Below are 17,542 nucleotides of genomic sequence, written 5' to 3'. Positions count from 1 at the left end.
TTCAAGTTACCTAAACAGGGCTCAGGGAACTAAATGGGGTATCAGAGGGTCTTACCAGGGTTCCCTGTATGGAATTGTTTGAAAGATATAATGGCATTATTTTTGTATTTGACTTTAGTTTCATAGTCATACCCAGCAATAACCAGGGGTTATTCCTGGCTCTGATCTCAGAGGTGACTGACAATTGGCAGTTCTCAAGAGATCATACGTGGTGCCTTAGATCAAACCTGGGTTGGTCACATGCAAGACTTACCACTATGAAATCTCTTTAGAGCTTTAATTAAATTCTTTGTGGTTCACAGATGTTACTGACTGCATGAGCACAGGGGGAAAAAAGCAATTTTCAAATTGAATACCATTTATATACTAATTTTAATGCTTCACCCTTTAAAAGCAGGAGTAAGATAAGCAGTATAAATAGAATTCTTCTACGTATTCCTCTTCCAGGATTCTTCCACTTACAGGATTAGGTTTTGAATACCAATGCCAATGCTAAATTTTTCTGAGTAAATAACTATAAGTAAATCAAGGGATGATGTAAACAACTAACAATGTGCTCAATGTGGATCTTAAACTGGGAAGACTATTAAATTACTCTCACTATTTGAACTGTTTCTAGTACTAGCATATCCTGAGAAATCTGACATCATCTCTTCCTTTTGAAATTAATGACTGCATATGTAACCAAATGATATTTGGGGCATAACAATTGTGATAAGGGAGAAAACCCTGCACCTAACAAATTTAAAATTGTGATTTATTAAATTTATCATAGTTTAAAAATATAAATATTGTTATTATAAATTTAAAGGCCATTTCAAATGTGCACAGTAATATCAAATATCCCTTCAATTATGGTTACATTAATCAGAAATTAGTTGTGTACTATTAACTTTGAACAAAATGCAAATTGCCTTTAATTCTAACAAACATTAAAGAACTTGTAGCTTAAATAAGAAAAATTATATTGAGAAGATTTTTAGCATGTTTGTTTACATTAGTAGTTTTCTACTGAAGATTTAATGATTAAATACATAATTTTGAAAGAGCTAAATTCTCCAGATAAAATTTTCCAAATATTTCTTTTCTCTGAAAGTCAATTTACTTCCAGAGGAGTAGGTTGTTCACCAATAAAGATGTTGCATTATTTATTTTTCTCCTTTTTCTTTCTCCTTCATTGCTCAGCTTTCAAAAAAATGTTCAGTAAAGAAAGTATAAGAAATTAGTATGGTTTCCTTTCTTTGATCAAATCTCTCAGCCTTTAAATTCAAAAGGAAAACATATCAAAGTATGCTGCTGTTTGTAGACTTGAAAGAAAACATTTTAAATAGAGACTAAGGTCATTGAAAGGAACTTGTCTAAATTTGGAAGCTAAATTTCTCTAAATCCAACCTGGACAAAATTAAAATGATTTTATTAGTACAAAGAAAAGGAATTAGTAAGAGAAAAGCTGTCACAGCACAAATTGTTTAAGTTGGTATGAATAAATAGTTGGTAACTTGGGCTTTCTTGTAATATCCGTTATGAAAATTAATTTCACTTGAAAGCCCTAACAAAGAAGTGATACATTCAAAAGAGGTTGATGAATTATGGAATTCATAAAAACCAATAAGAAAACTTGTTCCAGAATGTAGCCAGCACAGAAATGATTTCAGAAATCTTTCATAACTTTGCCTAAACTCAAACAACTTTAAAAGTGGACATGGAAGGAAGATTTTTTGAAGCTACAAATTATCAAAGGTTCATCTTTGTTATGTGATTATTACTCATTTTTTTATCAATTGTGTGTAATAGAATACTTAGAACTACGCAAAATTGTTCAAAAATACATATGAACTACCTTCGCATCACAAGAGATAAAGTCTAAGAAAGATTAAAGTGGATTCTTTGTGGGAAAAACAGATTCTAACCTGGTATGCATGAGTCATCTCCATGTACCAACAAGTTACTTTGACCTCATAATGAAATCATTTCTCTGTAGTCTAGAGGTCCTGATAGTTTGAGAGGTGCCAGTGCCAGTCTATTTCTGCAATGCCTTTCAAGGCAAGCACATTGACTGCTAATCATAGACTGAGCTTGATGGTTGTCTCTCTCTACTGAAGGAGTGAGCACAGTTGCATGACATTTCTCACATTCCAAGCACACAAAAATTTTTTTTCAGAAGGGGATGGGAACACTTCCTCCTAGTCCTTGAGCTACAAATGATAGAGACTTTGGAATGTTAAGAATCATATGGCTTTATGACATCAGGAGAAACAAGAGTGAAGTGGCCCAGATTAAAGAACTATATTTATAAATAATGGGTAAATAAAAGAAGATATGTAGGGCCACGTAGTATAGTTTAAAATGGCATGAAATCTGGAGACTTGTATTTAGAACTTGTTTTTAAGAGATTATAAAAGGTGGGGTCAAATCAATGTAAATAAATAAAATCCTTAAACAGAAAAGAATGCCTGTATTCTAACCATCTCTTTATTTAGGGCTGTTATTCACAATACAGTTTTGTAGTTTACAGATTATTAGTAGAACAACAGAAAAATGAATCATAAGTGAGAAATACAGAACCTTTTCTTAGCTTCTTGTAGGCAAGTACAACTACAGTCTTGGGAGTGGCCCTGTGATCTCTCTGGCTGGTCCAGGCCAGCAGTCACTATGTCCAATTTACCACTCAGAGGCTCAGAAGGAAACACAAACTGAGAATAGCTTTGATTGATAGTCACATGATTTTACCTAAGATACATATACCAGAGAAACAAGGAATCATTTGTAATGTGTGGAAGTAGTAGTTAGTTAGTTAGTTAGTTAGTTAGTTAGTTAGTTAGTTAGTATGAATTTTTTAAAGGCTGCCATTTTGGGCCCGGCAGATAGCCCAGCAGTGTTTGCCTTGCAAGCAGCCGACCCAGGACCTAACTAAGGTGGTTGGTTCGAATCCCAGCGTCCAATATGGTCTCCGTGCCTGCCAGGAGCTATTTCTGAGCAGATAGACAGGAGTAACCCTGAGCACCGCCGGGTGTGGCCCAAAAAACAAAAACAAACCCAAAAAAAGGGGGCCGGAGAGGTGACGCTGGAGGTAAGGTGTCTGCCTTGCAAGCTCTAGCCAAGGAAGGACCGCCTTTGGATCCCCTGGCATACCATATGGTCTCCCCAAACCAGGGGCAATTTCTGAGCACGTAGCCAGGAGTAACCCCTGAGCATCAAACAGGTGTGGCCCAAAAAAACAAACAAACAAACAAACAAAAAGGCTGCCATGTTTCTTACTGGTGAAAATATTATGTTTTATTCATTAGCGCTAAAATCAGAGAAGCAAAACTTCAAGTACCATTTATATTGAAGTAGTAGCTTTCCTCTTTTGTAACTTTTTTCTCTATCCCTGTAGCTATTTAAGTAGAACTATGCCAACTTCTGTGCTTAACCTAATATTTATAATAATGTTTCTTAATAATTTGTTGTATCATATTATTTTACAAAGCGTACTGGATTCTTGATTCATTAAAAAGAATGGGAGATCCTTGCAGAATGACTGAAATTAATATGGACCAAACTTAAGTCCTGTTCTTGCTGCTTAGTAACTTTGAAACTAGTGGAAGTGAAATGACTCTTATCATCTCAGATTGTATGGATGATAATGCCTAGAGACTATCAAAACAGGGTGTCTGGAAGATAGTGATAGTTTAACATTTATAATATAAAGCTATTTTGTTTACTTGTTTTACATTTAGCTGATCTCCTTTACTCACAGATAGTTTCAATAGTGAGTGTCAAGATAAAGTATCAAAAAGAGAAAAAAAAAATCATACTTCCTGGCTCTAGAAATGGTTAATCTACCTATTTGTCTGGATACAAAATCAAGGATCCAGAGAGAATCAAAAGGCTAAAAAATAAATTAGTTTATCTCTGACCTGAACTGGAAGAACTTGTATGTTATTATGGTAGAAGATGAGAGAAGTAGCACGGACAGAAGAACTCAGATAAACTAAAGGGAATAATGCAATAGAAGCACAACCTGGACAAGAAATTTGGAGAACAAACAGAGGAAATGCATTGAACTCCTGGTGGTCTGTCCCTACCTTCCTCTCTTCTCTGGCATCCATCCTTGCTGGAGCTAGAATTCTCAGTGTTTCTCTAGCTCCTAAAATGGGTCTTTTGTACTGAAGTCATTGGATGCACAGGGTTGCCTTACATTTCAGACTCTGTTTTTTTCCCCAAAACAATACAATACCAATGCTCTGAATACAAACTGTAGAAATACATTTCTAAAAGAAAATGTCAGCCCTATCAATTCTGACTGGACTTGATCCAACTTATTCTACTCTCCTCTACTTAAGTAAATATAGGTTGAGGAATGAGGTTCTGATGTGCATACTTTTAATTTCCTCAAGATGTTTCACATAAGGTCACCATATTTCAAACAAACCAGCTAGCGTGCTTGGCAGGACCAGACAACCAGGACCTTGTTTTTTATTTAGGAGTCAGAATATTGAAATAAAGCAACCTGTTCTATTTTTGTTGAATAGATTCTATGAACTCTGCTAAGAAACTTAATTTCTTGAGGACTTCATCATCTTCCTTATTTTCTTTTCCTTTTTTTCCCCTTGTGAATAGAGCAGGATTGGAATGCAATGATGCTTACTTTGTGCTCAGTTCTTTTGTTTGCTCAGTGGTAGAAGAGCAATGATGCTTATTGAGTTAATAATAAAGGTCTTAAGAGGACATTGTTAAACACTCAGTGTTTACCTACGATGCAAATTTAAAGTAGATGACACTTTGATGGAGGCTGGACACCACCTTCTTTCACCTGGGGCAGAGCACATCTATAGAGACAAATGCTTTGCATTTCCCTTCCCATTTAGTATCTATACTTTTTTCCTTTGCCTATTCACTTGGACCAAAACATAATTCTGTCTTAAGTTTGATCTCTATATGACCCAATAAATATATAACTGAAAAACCTGTTTTTATTTCATTCCCTCTCAAATTTATATGAACACAAAGGAACTCCTTTAGAGTCATCAAAATTCAACTTAGTGGTTTTCTTTGATTTGTCCTTGAAACACTGAAAAGAATATCTAGGCAGGATTTAGGTGTAGATAGTTAGGAAGCAGAGTCACATATCCTTAATTAAGTTTCCACTCAGCAATAAAATACTGTTTAATAAAAATTTATGTAAGAAGTGTGTAAAGTTGAATAGCTTTATATTCAGAAATACTCAAGCTCAGTTCCAATTTACCCACTTTCTAGATGATCTCTTCTTTATGTTACTTTTGTCGTCAGTAGAAAAAAAAAACATTATCAACTATTAAATAGTGGTAGGTATAATAATTATTGTGGTAATGTTTGTGAAAATACTAACAAAGATACATGTTAAAGTTATTACATGAAAGAGACCCATTCATTATATATCCTATTGAATAACTGGTATAAGCAGTATGAATCTGTTTCTGTTAAGGAAATATCCAACAAGAACATAGAAAAGCATACATCATTGACAGGCTTTTAATGGTTCTAATTTATTTGGTCATTTTTAAGAAATTTAAGTAACTTTAATCATTTTGTAATTGTCCAATTCTTTAAACTAAGCAATGAATTTAAAATATTTAATAGCAATATGATTGCATTTTTAAATACTCATTAGCAATATTTATCTACTAATGATTATATAATTTCTGACTAAATTATGTTCATTTATAACTACTCTAATATAGAAGTACTTTTAAGATGATAGAACTGCAAAAAGCAGTGTAAGTCTATAGTAGCAATTTGTTGCAACTAAAGTGACAGCTCTGCTACTCAGAGAGATTAAAATTTAAATGGCTATTTAGTTTGTCTTCTCCATAAGAAAGTGGACATTTTTAACATGGATCATGATAAACAAATTCAAATATGCTTTATCGTAAAGTGCTGTGTGTATAAATTAATACCATTTGAGAAAATTTTGGAATAACTTAAAAAAATCTGCTATTGATTTACCACATATGTAGAGGTGTGAGTTGTGTTTATGTATATAGTGATTACATTTGTTAGATTTTTATTGCTGCTGTAACAAATTACCACATATCTCTTACTTTACTGCAGCATAATATATAATTCTAAAGGATGAAAGTCCTCCAAAATAGATTTAGGAGGTCTAAAATTAAGGTGTTGGCTGGACAAGTTCCATAAGGAACTAGAGAAAATTAGAAAAACTGACTATATTGATATCTGACTCATAAATATATCTTCCTCTTCTTCCTCCCTCCTAGCACCTCATATTTCTTACTTATCCCTCTTTTTTGTGTTCCTCCCTTTCTTTCAGATTTGAGACCCTTATGATCAAATAGTCCACCTGCATAAAACAGGCAATTCTCTGTCTCAATAATTTAACATAATTACATCTACAAGGTTTTCTTGTGTCATGTAAAACAATCTTCCTACAGTATCAAGAATAACGATGTTTACACTTTGAATAGCAGTAGTTTGTCTACCACAATACTGATAGTTTTTCCTCCTCTAACAGGCAACTGGACATTCATATTTGGATGATGAGGAATATCATGAGTATTGATCAGGTTAAAATCATGGAAATCAGATGCTTAAATGAACTTGGGGAAAGTGATAGGTGTATGGAAAATATCAATTGTGTTTTGTTGAAGTAGAACCAGAGAGATGTTACTTGAAAAAGTGGGATTTAATTCACTATATTTATATGCTAGATATATGTCACAATATCATCTTGTACTGTCATTTGAATACGTTTCCATCCACTTTACTTTTTGCCCTTTTCCCAGTGATTTTTTGGGAACTATAAATGAATGCAAAATTAAACTCACTCATTTTATTCTCCTTATTTTTCAGTTGTATAATGGTCAAATGTAATTAAAATACAAAAAATCTCAAACTAATTACAAATTTAGCCAGATAAAAACATTTTGATGGGGTTAGAGAGATAGCATGGAGATAGGGTGTTTGCCTTGGATCAGAAGGATGATGGTTCAAATCCCAGGTATCCCATGTGGTCCCCTGAGCCTGCCAGGAGCGATTTCTGAGTGTAGAGCCAGAAGTGAACCCTGAGCGGTGCCAAGTGTGACCCAAAAACAAACAAACAAACAAAAGAAACATTTTTATTATTTTAAAGAAATGTGTTTATTATTAACTGAGGTATATGGAAATACTAAGAACTATTGAACATGTATTCATTCATGCTGATAACTCTGGATCAATGAAATGTCCATGACATGTTGTCTGGCACAAAAATCTGAGGGGGTTTATAGATTACATAACTGAGCTTGAAAGAATTTAGTTGATCATTTTTCCCATTGAATTCATTTTTTTTCAAACTTGATTGATTGGTTTTGGGGTCATACCTAGAAGTTCTCAGGGATTACTCCTGGCTCTGCACTCAGAAATCGCCCCTGGCAGGCTGGTGGACCATATGGAATGCCAGGAATCAAAAAAGGTCCTTTCCAGGTTGACTGCACGCAAGACAAACACCCCAGCACTGTGCTATCTCTCTGGCCTTCCTTCCCATTTAATTCTAAATCAATTTTCTGACTTGGTTTCTTTCTAAAGCATCAAGAGTAAGGTTATTGATTTGTCACCAGTACTTTGCTTGCCTTTTTTTTAAATTGGTGTATGTGCTTGCATTTGTTTTTCTCTTCCCTATAACACAACAGTCCTTCTCATCTGAATTTTAATTATATTAATAAAAATTATTGGAGGGGGTGTTGAGGCCATACCCAGCAGTGCTCAGGGATTACTCCTGTCTTAGCACTCAAAAATTACTCCTGGCAGCCTCAGAGGACCCATATGGGATGTTGGGGATAGAAACTGGGTCAAATGCCCCAACTGCTATGCTATTACTCCAGCTCTCATAAAAGATTCTTGAAGTGTATTTTGAAATTTTCAAAGAAAAAAACATTCTCTACTAAAGAGTTTAAAACCCTAGCATATTTTTGATTCTTAATTACATGCTAGTTTAGTATCTTAGGAATTTTTCTTAATTTTAGAAAAAATATATATGCATTATATGCATTTACATAAGAAAACATTTCTTCTTGTTTGAAAAGTGCTTTATCTTCATATCTTTATACATTGAGGTCATGGCTTGTATTATTTTTTATATTTTTTTTAACACATTGTCCTTGTGAAGTAACATAGAATTATGATTAAGTCATGGACTCCTGAGCCAAACAGTCTGCTTTGCTTTTCAAGCCTAAAACTTATTAACCACCTGACCTTGAACACATTTTATAACATTTCTGCATCTCTGTTTTCTAATCTGTGAAATGGAGATAAAAAATAAAAATAGCTTTTGCCTCATTATTTTTATTAATGTCCAACATACTTAAAATGCTTTGGTGTATTGGATATTATGTATAAATTGTTTTGAGTCAATTATTCATTTTTCAGTAATTTTAGCAGTTTTGTTACACAGTGTATTTTACTGAAAATGAACGCTTTTGCCTATATAATTTTCCCTTTTTGATTTCCAGTTTTCTCCTATATTTTGTTTAAAATAATTTTTACCATTAACAGAAATTCAATATTAGTCCATTTGATGCTCCATTTGTAAAAACAAGTGAAATGTGAAATTCTTAAAGTTCTCTGGAGTAATTACTCAATTTTCCAAACTTGTCTGGTTGTTAATGTTGTTTCCATCACTTTTCTGTATATTTCTTTCTTATCCATATTCAAACAGACAACTCTTTTATGTTTCCATTAAGATATTTTACTTCATTTTTATGTTTTTGTGTTTTTGAGATCCCATTCAGCAATGCTCAGGGATCCTCCTGGCTCTGTCAGCATTTAATCCAGACAGTACTCAGGGGACCATATGGGATAGCTGGGATCAATCTGGATTAGATAGCTATGACAGTCTATATATGTGCAAGGCAAGCAACATATGTGTTGTATTGCAGCCCCGAAGATCTTCCACATCTCAGGATACCTTCTCTGATATCTGTCCCTTCCCAAGACTTCCAATTTGTCACAAACAAACCCTTAAATTCTTTGGTTACAATTGTTTCCCTTTATGATACTGAAAATACTGGAACATGAAATTGTCTTATTAAATTGAATTTAATCACTACTTTTCTAATGATCATAAATTAATTATTGAAATAAACATTATTAGTTATGGAATTTAAATAATTTTATTTAATATTTCTTATGGAAAATATAAGATCAAAAGTCACCTATAATTTTATTTAATATTTCTTATGGAAAAATATAAGATCAAAGTCACCTATAGCAACTATATCCCATTAGGTTATCCTTTTCCTGTTACTTAGTCTTTTTCTATTTTTGCACTGTGCTACTAAACATTCAAAGAATAAGATTGTTATGAATTCATAATGGGATGTTATTTTATATCTATACAATAGCATATATATAATTTAATATGCTTTGTCAATAGTTTTATTTTGCATGAATGGAATACAATCATGATAACTTACCTGCATGTAACTAGAATAATCATCTAAAACTTTTATTGTTTCCTGCCCTATACTTTGGCTTCCTCACTTCATGGTCTGATTCGAATATTTTATCATTCTCCTTTTCTACACATTTTAAGTGACAGTGGTATCTTTGTTTTCCTTTTTTACCTTTCTCTTTAAGGGTATCTAGACTAACTTCATTTCACACTGTTTGCTAATCTCTGTCTTATTCAACTCTTCTAAAATAACACTTTGCAGAGTGAAGATTTCAATGTTTCTATAGTCTTTCTCATAAGTCTTTTAGAAGGGGGGCTGTCTAAAGACCACAGTGATATACAGGATCAGAGCACGTGTCTTGCATACAGATGAACCTGGTTTTATCTCAGATATCTCGGATGATCTTCCAAGCATCTGACTACAGAAATGATCCTTGATGCCTGGAATAAAACCAGGAGTAAGCTCTGAGCATTGGTTTGACCATGCTCCCCCAAAGGGTAGGCAGACTTTAGGCTCCTTTAAAAGTTTACATCAGGCATCCTCACATCAGCATAGATAAAGATAAATGCACTGCTTTATAGTAGACACATCAGAAAAGATTTATTTTTGAGATGGAGACTTTAAAAGATATTATTCAGAAAACTATGAAACAATATAAGCACAGCTTGTTAGCTCAATACAACTTTACTATGATTCTGTCTTCTATAGAAGCCCATTTACTAATAAAGACAAAAACATCAGGAAAAAAGACAAAATGGAGTTTCTTTTCTACCATCAGAATAAAAGACAATAGAACCCAAATACCTTACTCCTCAGATAGCTGTTTCCTGACAATAAATCTCGGGCATTTCTCAGTAAGATTTAAAAAAATAATAAATAAAAATAAAATATTTGAAATTAATTATATCTTGTATATTTGAGCAAAATACACTGGGTGGGGCCAGAGTGGTGGCACAAGAGGTAGGGCATTTGCCTTGCACACGCTAACCTAGGACAGACCTCAGTTTGATCCTCCGGCCTCCCATATGGTCCCCCAAGCCAGGAGCAATTTCTGAGTGCTTAGCCAGGAGTAACCCTGAGTGTCACCGGGTGTGGTCCAAAAACCAAAAACCAAAAAAAAAAAAAAAAAAAATCACTGTGGTGTACCTGCTAAGATTAGTTTTTAAATTACATCTTCTACAAATATTACTTAAAACTAACTTAATGTTTAAACATGAAAAAGTTAAAGAGATCTAGTTCTGCCTCTCAAACAGAGGGGGAAATAAGGGTGGATGTGTACTAGGACCAACCAGATATATGATCACTAAGTAAGCTAGACACAGAGGAGACCACTTATTCTAGCAGCCTGGGGGTGGGGTGAAGGTGGGAGATAGGGATGCAGGATGGGAAGGAGGGTGGAGGGAGAGCAATTTGGCGATGGGAATTCCCCTGATTCAATGTTAATATAATACCTAAAATACTACTGTGAAAGATATGTTATCCAATATGGTCAAAATAAAAATATATTAAAAAAGAAAAAGTTAAGGAGATCATGTTCAATAAAATTCATATGACGACCATTCAAACCAAAATTTAAAAAGTACCATTGCATGTGAGCTGAATGTCTTCTCAGATGACGGAAACAAAGGTGTACTTTCTTCAGCATGTAAAGTACTTTTAGTGATTTGAAAGCTTCATTATGGAGTTTTATTTGTGGAGAATCAACTAAATAAGTGAACTTTTGTTTAGATGTCAGGTTTTGAACAAGAGGTATATTTCAAAGTCATTGATATTTTTTGTGAACATGTCAGTATTGTATAATTATTGAATTCATATGCTATGAGTTATTCCTCTTTATAGCATGTGAAATCATATTTCCAATTTTAATTAAAGCATATAATAAAATATTTAAGTACCTTTGAAAATCCAGATATCTGGAGAATCAATGTAAACAGATATTGTCTTCTTTTTCTGTACAGTAGAACTGCCCTCAATTGTTATTGCATATACAAAATTTGAAAACACTAATAGAAAAAAAACAATTTAATAAAATGTTTCAAAGTGAGGCTGAAAGAGGAAGCAAAAAAAAACGAATTCTCTACCTGCTAAAAGGAGATTTCTGGAGTGTGGTTCATCTCAATAGAAAAGTGCACTAAAGAATCCACACCCTACCAAAACAAGAAACTAAAAGAAAATGTCAATGTTTAAATAAATGACTATATCTCATGAATATAGAAACATGTGCTACATACTTGACAAAAATACACATATTCTACACTGGTTCCACAAAAAAGACCTTGGAATGATTTTGGAATTTCAGTCATTTAAGAATAAACAGACTATTAAATAGAACATTATTATTCTATTTATTGTTATTAACAAAGAATACTAGGTTGAACAAGAAAACAAATTGTAGTAAAACTCTACTTCATGACTATATAAAGAGAAATATATAGCCAAGAAATATTCTTATGTTTCTTTTTTCATAATATTTCTATATATTATCTTATTTTTCAGAGACTGGTAAACTATATCATCTCTGAGACCCTTCTGTTTCTAACAATGGTTCCTCTATGATAATGAAATTTGTCTTTCGCTCTGTTTCTAAGTATGTTATTCCATTTACCCTGTATAAATGTCAGATAGATGGTTTAAATGGTAAAATATCAAACTATCTAAAATGAATAACTGTCAAAGCTTTTTCTAGTCAAAAGCACTAACTAAAGCACTAATTAACTTTGAGTAAGTCTGTCAAAGTCACTTTCTTTCTTATGCAATGTATCTCATTATAAATAAAATTAAAAAAAAACTAGTGTTCAGTAAATTCACATACTTTAGCTGGATCTATCTCCTGGTTAATTGAGAGTGGAAGAGAGATGCAAAGAACTATTGTCATACTTTTTGGGTGTCAACTTACATATAAATCTGCCAATTATTAGTTGTAATATTAACCAATACTACTCTATTTTTTTTCCTTTTTCTTTTTTTTTGGTGGGGGGAGGGTCACACCCAGTGATGCTCAGGGGTTACTCCAGGCTATGCACTCAGAAATTGCTCCTGGCTTGGTGGAACGTATGAGACGTCCAGGGATTGAACCATGATTCATCCTAGGCTAGTGCAGGCAAAGCAGATACCTTACCGCTTGCACCATAACTCTGGCCTTACAACTCTATTTTCTGATCTATCAAATTTTTTTTTGCAAACTGTAGCACCTAATTCATAAAGTTATTTGAGGAGAAATAAAAGGTAATTCTCACAAAGCATTTAACATAAATTAAAAATAGTGCTTCAGGATTGTTTATTATTCAAGGTTTTAATCACTTACAAAATGACCATATGTTATCGGGTAATTCTAGAAGTGGAATCAGTGGTTTGATGTTTGCATATGCATATTCACTTAAATATTTTGTAGCTTGACTTGAAAATTTGAAGAAAAATATAGCAATAGAACACTGAAAAATATTATTAAATGTTGCAAGCTGTTTAATAGACTGGATAGTTTAAGAATCTTCACTGTTTGATACTCTGCTTGACAAAGTCTAAATCATAAATGAACATGCAATTTTATTTTTCAGTGTCTCTTAGCCCTAATCCAACTGTGTGTGGACTTGCAGAAGACAGTACAACACAGAGCAAAGACCTGTCAGAGAACCAGGAGGTGTTGTCCTTGAAGGAAAGGATGGCAAGGTACCAAGCTGCGGTTTCCAGGGATGACTGTCGAAGCTTCTCTGGCAATGTAAGCTGCCCTTGATAATTTTGAATTAGGCAAAAGCACATTGCTTGCCCACCTCTCACGTGCCCTCTTTACCTTGTAATATATGGACATTGTGAAAAATAAGCAAAGGACAGAAATAAAGTGGCTCAAACCCAGATGATTTGATTTAATTTGATTTGATTTGATTTCAGTTCTACAACTTAGTAGTTATTTAATCATGAGCTCTAATCTGATTCTATTTCTTTTATTTATTTATTTATTTATTTATTTATTTATTTATTTATTATTTGGTTTTTTGGGCCACTTCCATTTGATCCTCAGGGGTTACTCCTGGCTAAGCGCTCAGAAATTGCCCCTGGCTTGGGGGGACCATATGGGATGCCCAGGGATTAAACCGCGGTCCTTCCTTGGCTAGCGCTTGCAAGACAGACATCTTACCTCTAGTGCCACCTCACCAGCCCCATGATTCTATTTCTTACCTTTATTAGTAGCTGCTTTTAGATTAATGAAATAAAATATATTCTGTTACAATTACAATATCCAAATTAGCAACATCGTTCATTTAACCAAAAGATAGAGAGAATAGTCATCATGGTGGCTTGCTAAAATAGGGACTCAAACATGTTTCTTTTCAAATTATTTAGGGACAGGGTAAGTGCCAAATTCATTAACAATGTAGAAATTCAATGAGGTTATATTCAAGTTTCTCATATAGTTATTTAAATACATCCTAGAGGTAGATTATTTTTAAATGAAAGTACAGAATTTAAGTATCTTTAAACTACTTCCAATATGCATGGTACATACTTCAGTGCATCCTCCCAGTCTACCTAGACAGCACCCCCTGCTGGACTATTAAGGAATTTCACCGTGTGTATTCAAAATTGTTGGAATTACTCTTACAGAAATCGTTTTTCAAATTTCTAAATTTAGCACAAAAACATTTTCCTTTAATGCAACAAAACAAAATTATGTTATATCAGGATATAATAGTATATATATATAAATATATATATAAATATAAATATAATAATTTATGTGTTAGTAATTACATGTAGGTAATTACTTGTCTTATTTTTAAAGACATAAAATAAAAGGAAGACATTTATGAGTGATTACACAATTAGATAGTATAAAGCTAAATTAGATTAGTCATCTTGATAAACACCTGTGTGGTTTCCAGTATATTTAACATCATCCTTTCTTTTTTTTTTTTTTTTTTTTTTTTGGTTTTTGGGCCACACCCGGTGACGCTCAGGGGTTACTCCTGGCTATGCGCTCAGAAGTCGCTCCTGGCTTGGGGGACCATATGGGACGCCGGGGGATCGAACCGAGGTCCGTCCTAGGCTAGCGCAGGCAAGGCAGGCACCTTACCTCTAGCACCACCGCCCGGCCCCAACATCATCCTTTCTTAAAATTAGTTAGGTTTTACCTAACAAATGTCCTACAATTTAATTTTCTCCTAAATAAATACCCTGAGTTTAAATTAAAAAAGAAGAGCATATATGTTAGAAAAATCTTGGTTATTACTAAGGAAACTCAAAATAACCACTTTAATTTATAACTTTCATCTAAATTTGTACCTTTTTAAAAAAATAAGCAAAACTTCTTCTGAATAAATTTCTCTACACAAATAATCCAAGTCTATAAATCACTCATCCAGCCCCAGATTGAAATCACTATATTTCAATCACGTTGAGATAACGGATAATAAAAAGCTTCTCAATGTCAGAATTAGCCAGATTAGCATTTGTTTGAACCTAAAAGATGTATGACAATGAAAAGGCAACTGTTAGTACCCTAGAAGAGGAAGGAAAATCACATTTGTTAAAAAGCAAATTAAAATGCTAGATGCTATGCAAAATTCTCACCCTTATTCTTTTCTCATACTCACAAGAAATCTGTGAAAAATGTATTTTTATTCCAAGTTTATAAATAAGAAGACTAAGATTATGGAACTCTAGTCCAAGATTTTGAATAGCAAATTTACATTAGAAACACTTTCAGTGTCGCCAAATTATGTTCAGTCTATTATTTCTAGAGCACAAGGATAGTTCTTAATGACAAAATTTGTTAGCAGTATATTGACCCAGTTTAAGTATTATATATTTAAATATAGTTACTGGGTATTGAAGGAAACATGTAAATAAAGTAGCAATTATTATCAATATACCCATTAGATTCCAAGCCTTATTTCTGAGACCAACAATAAAAATACATGGAATAAATATAAATCATACAATTTTCAACAAAAAATTATGTGATCCTTTGCAACTACATGGAGTGGTTGTGATATCGAATGCATATTGCAAGATTGCATTACTTGTATGTAATGGTATTTTTGGTGAAAATACACTTAATAGCAAAGTAATGTTGTATTATTATTAGAATAGTTACTGAAGTTCACCAGAATGATTTACACACAATCTGTATATTAAGAGTTGCTAGACATAGTCAAGCTATGCTAATTTATATTATTTAATATTTATATATAATCTATATGTGATCAGTTAAAATGGTGTTTAAGTTTAAGTTAAAAGAAATAAAAAAATTAAATATTTCTTGGATACTTAATTCAACTTTCTCTTTTATATCTTTTTTGTTGGACTTTTTTGGTTTTGCTACTTTTATATTAAAGTCTGAGGTATTTTAATTTGTAAGTCTATGTAAATATATTTATTTTAGATATATATGAATATTAATATACCACATAACCACTCTGGATCATAACTATACTTACTTCATAGAATTTCAAAACACTTCTTTGAGATATTTTATTTGAGGGGAGGGTAGAAGGTTCCCAGTAAGTTGTTCAGGGATGAATGTGGTTCAGTGCTAGGGCTTAATGATTCTGTGACTGTAATGCCAAAAACCATTGAGATCATTCTGGCAGTGTTCAGAGTCCTCCAGTTCTTTGATTATAAGGATCAAATCTAGGTGAGAAGGACATGTAAAGAAAGTATCCTAACTTCTGTACTACCTCCCTTTACTCAAGACGTTTTTAACTTAAATTTCTAAAATAAGGTCACACGTTATAATGACCTTGATTTATATCAAATAGCAATAATTGATCAAGATTTACATTTAAAGTTTGTTGAAGAAGTATGCATGATTTATACAAGATTAAAAATAAGTTTGATTTTGTGGAAAGGAAGCACTCTCAGCAGAGCTTGATGATGCTCAGGACCCAAAAGAACCATGCCTTACACGTGTCCAGTCTTCTCCCTTCTCAGAGAATCAGTGTGCATCTGCTCAAATATGTGATTGTCCGTGTAACTGGAGAGAGAATATGACAATGGCAAAGCAACTATTGGAATATTTTCTAGTAATTCATATTCCTATTTGTTAATTCAATCTTCAGTATTTTGGAGTATTGGAGTGTTCAAGAGGTAACTGTGATAGTATATGTTTGAGAAACTATATGTTGTCATAAAGACTCTAGGATCCCAGAAGTTAATATCCAGTTAATAATATGAGAACTTTAGTTCATAGGTAACTGGTTCCTTTCAGCGTTTTTTTAAATTGTTTTATTTAAGCTCTGTGGTTACAAAATTGTTTATTATTGGGTTTCAGTCATACAATGTATACCATCCTTCATCAGTGCACTCTTCCGGTCACCAACGTCTCCTGTTCCTCTCCCTCCCACAGGCAGGCAAATTGCTTCTTTCTCTCCCCCCTATCTCTTCCTCTCTCCTCTTTTTCTCCCTCTCTCTCTCATTCTTTCTATCCTTCTCCCTTTCTCTCTCCCTCCCCTTCTCTTTCTATCTCTCTTTTTTGTCTCTCTCTTTCCTTTATGACACTGTGATTTGCAGTATTGTTAATGAAGAGATGCCTTGCCTATTTGTTTCTCCCCCGTTTCAATGCTGAATTCTTGTCCACATTCTTCTTCCAACTATCATTGTCTTAGTAAACCCTTCTCTACTCCAGCCATAATCACTACTCTTTTTTTTTTTTTTTTTGGTTTTGGGTCACTCCCACCAGCGCTCAGGGGTTACTCCTGGCTCTATGCTCAGAAATCGCTCCTGGCAGGCTAGGGGGACCATATGGGATGCTGGGATTCGAACCGCTATCTTTCTGCATGCAAGGCAAATGCCCTATCTCCATAATATCTCTCCGGCCCCATAATTACTACTCTTTATGGAGAACTTTCTATCCTGAGCAGGCCCTCCTGACCTTTTGCTCTATTGTCTCTGAGTATTATTACCATACTACCTCTTGCTTTTCTTATCTCCCATAAATGAATGATATTGTTCTGTGTATCCCTTTCCTTCTAGCTCATTTCACTCATCATAATAATCTCCTTGTTCATCCATGTATTAACAAATGTCATGACTTTATTTTTTCTAATAACTGCATTATATTCCATTGTGTAGCTGTAGCACAGTTTTTCTAGCCAATGTTGTCAGGCATATGGGTTGTTCCCAGATTCTGGCTATTA

At 33.5% G+C, this 17,542-nt stretch overlaps 1 protein-coding gene across 2 annotated transcripts in view; it reads left to right on the top strand.

Annotated features, from left to right (window-relative positions):
* Nucleotides 1–17,542, top strand: part of XIRP2 (xin actin binding repeat containing 2) — a 331,046-nt gene that overhangs the window by 241,961 nt on the left and 71,543 nt on the right. For both annotated transcript variants that reach the window (XM_049773369.1, XM_049773368.1), the window contains exon 3: nucleotides 12,965–13,125. In XM_049773369.1, the coding sequence (XP_049629326.1) occupies nucleotides 12,965–13,125 (161 nt within the window). The remainder of the gene's footprint in view (nucleotides 1–12,964; nucleotides 13,126–17,542) is intronic.

Source organism: Suncus etruscus, chromosome 5, assembly GCF_024139225.1.
Source record: "Suncus etruscus isolate mSunEtr1 chromosome 5, mSunEtr1.pri.cur, whole genome shotgun sequence".
Taxonomy (NCBI): domain Eukaryota; kingdom Metazoa; phylum Chordata; class Mammalia; order Eulipotyphla; family Soricidae; genus Suncus; species Suncus etruscus.
This window is presented reverse-complemented; position numbering and strand designations above follow the sequence as displayed.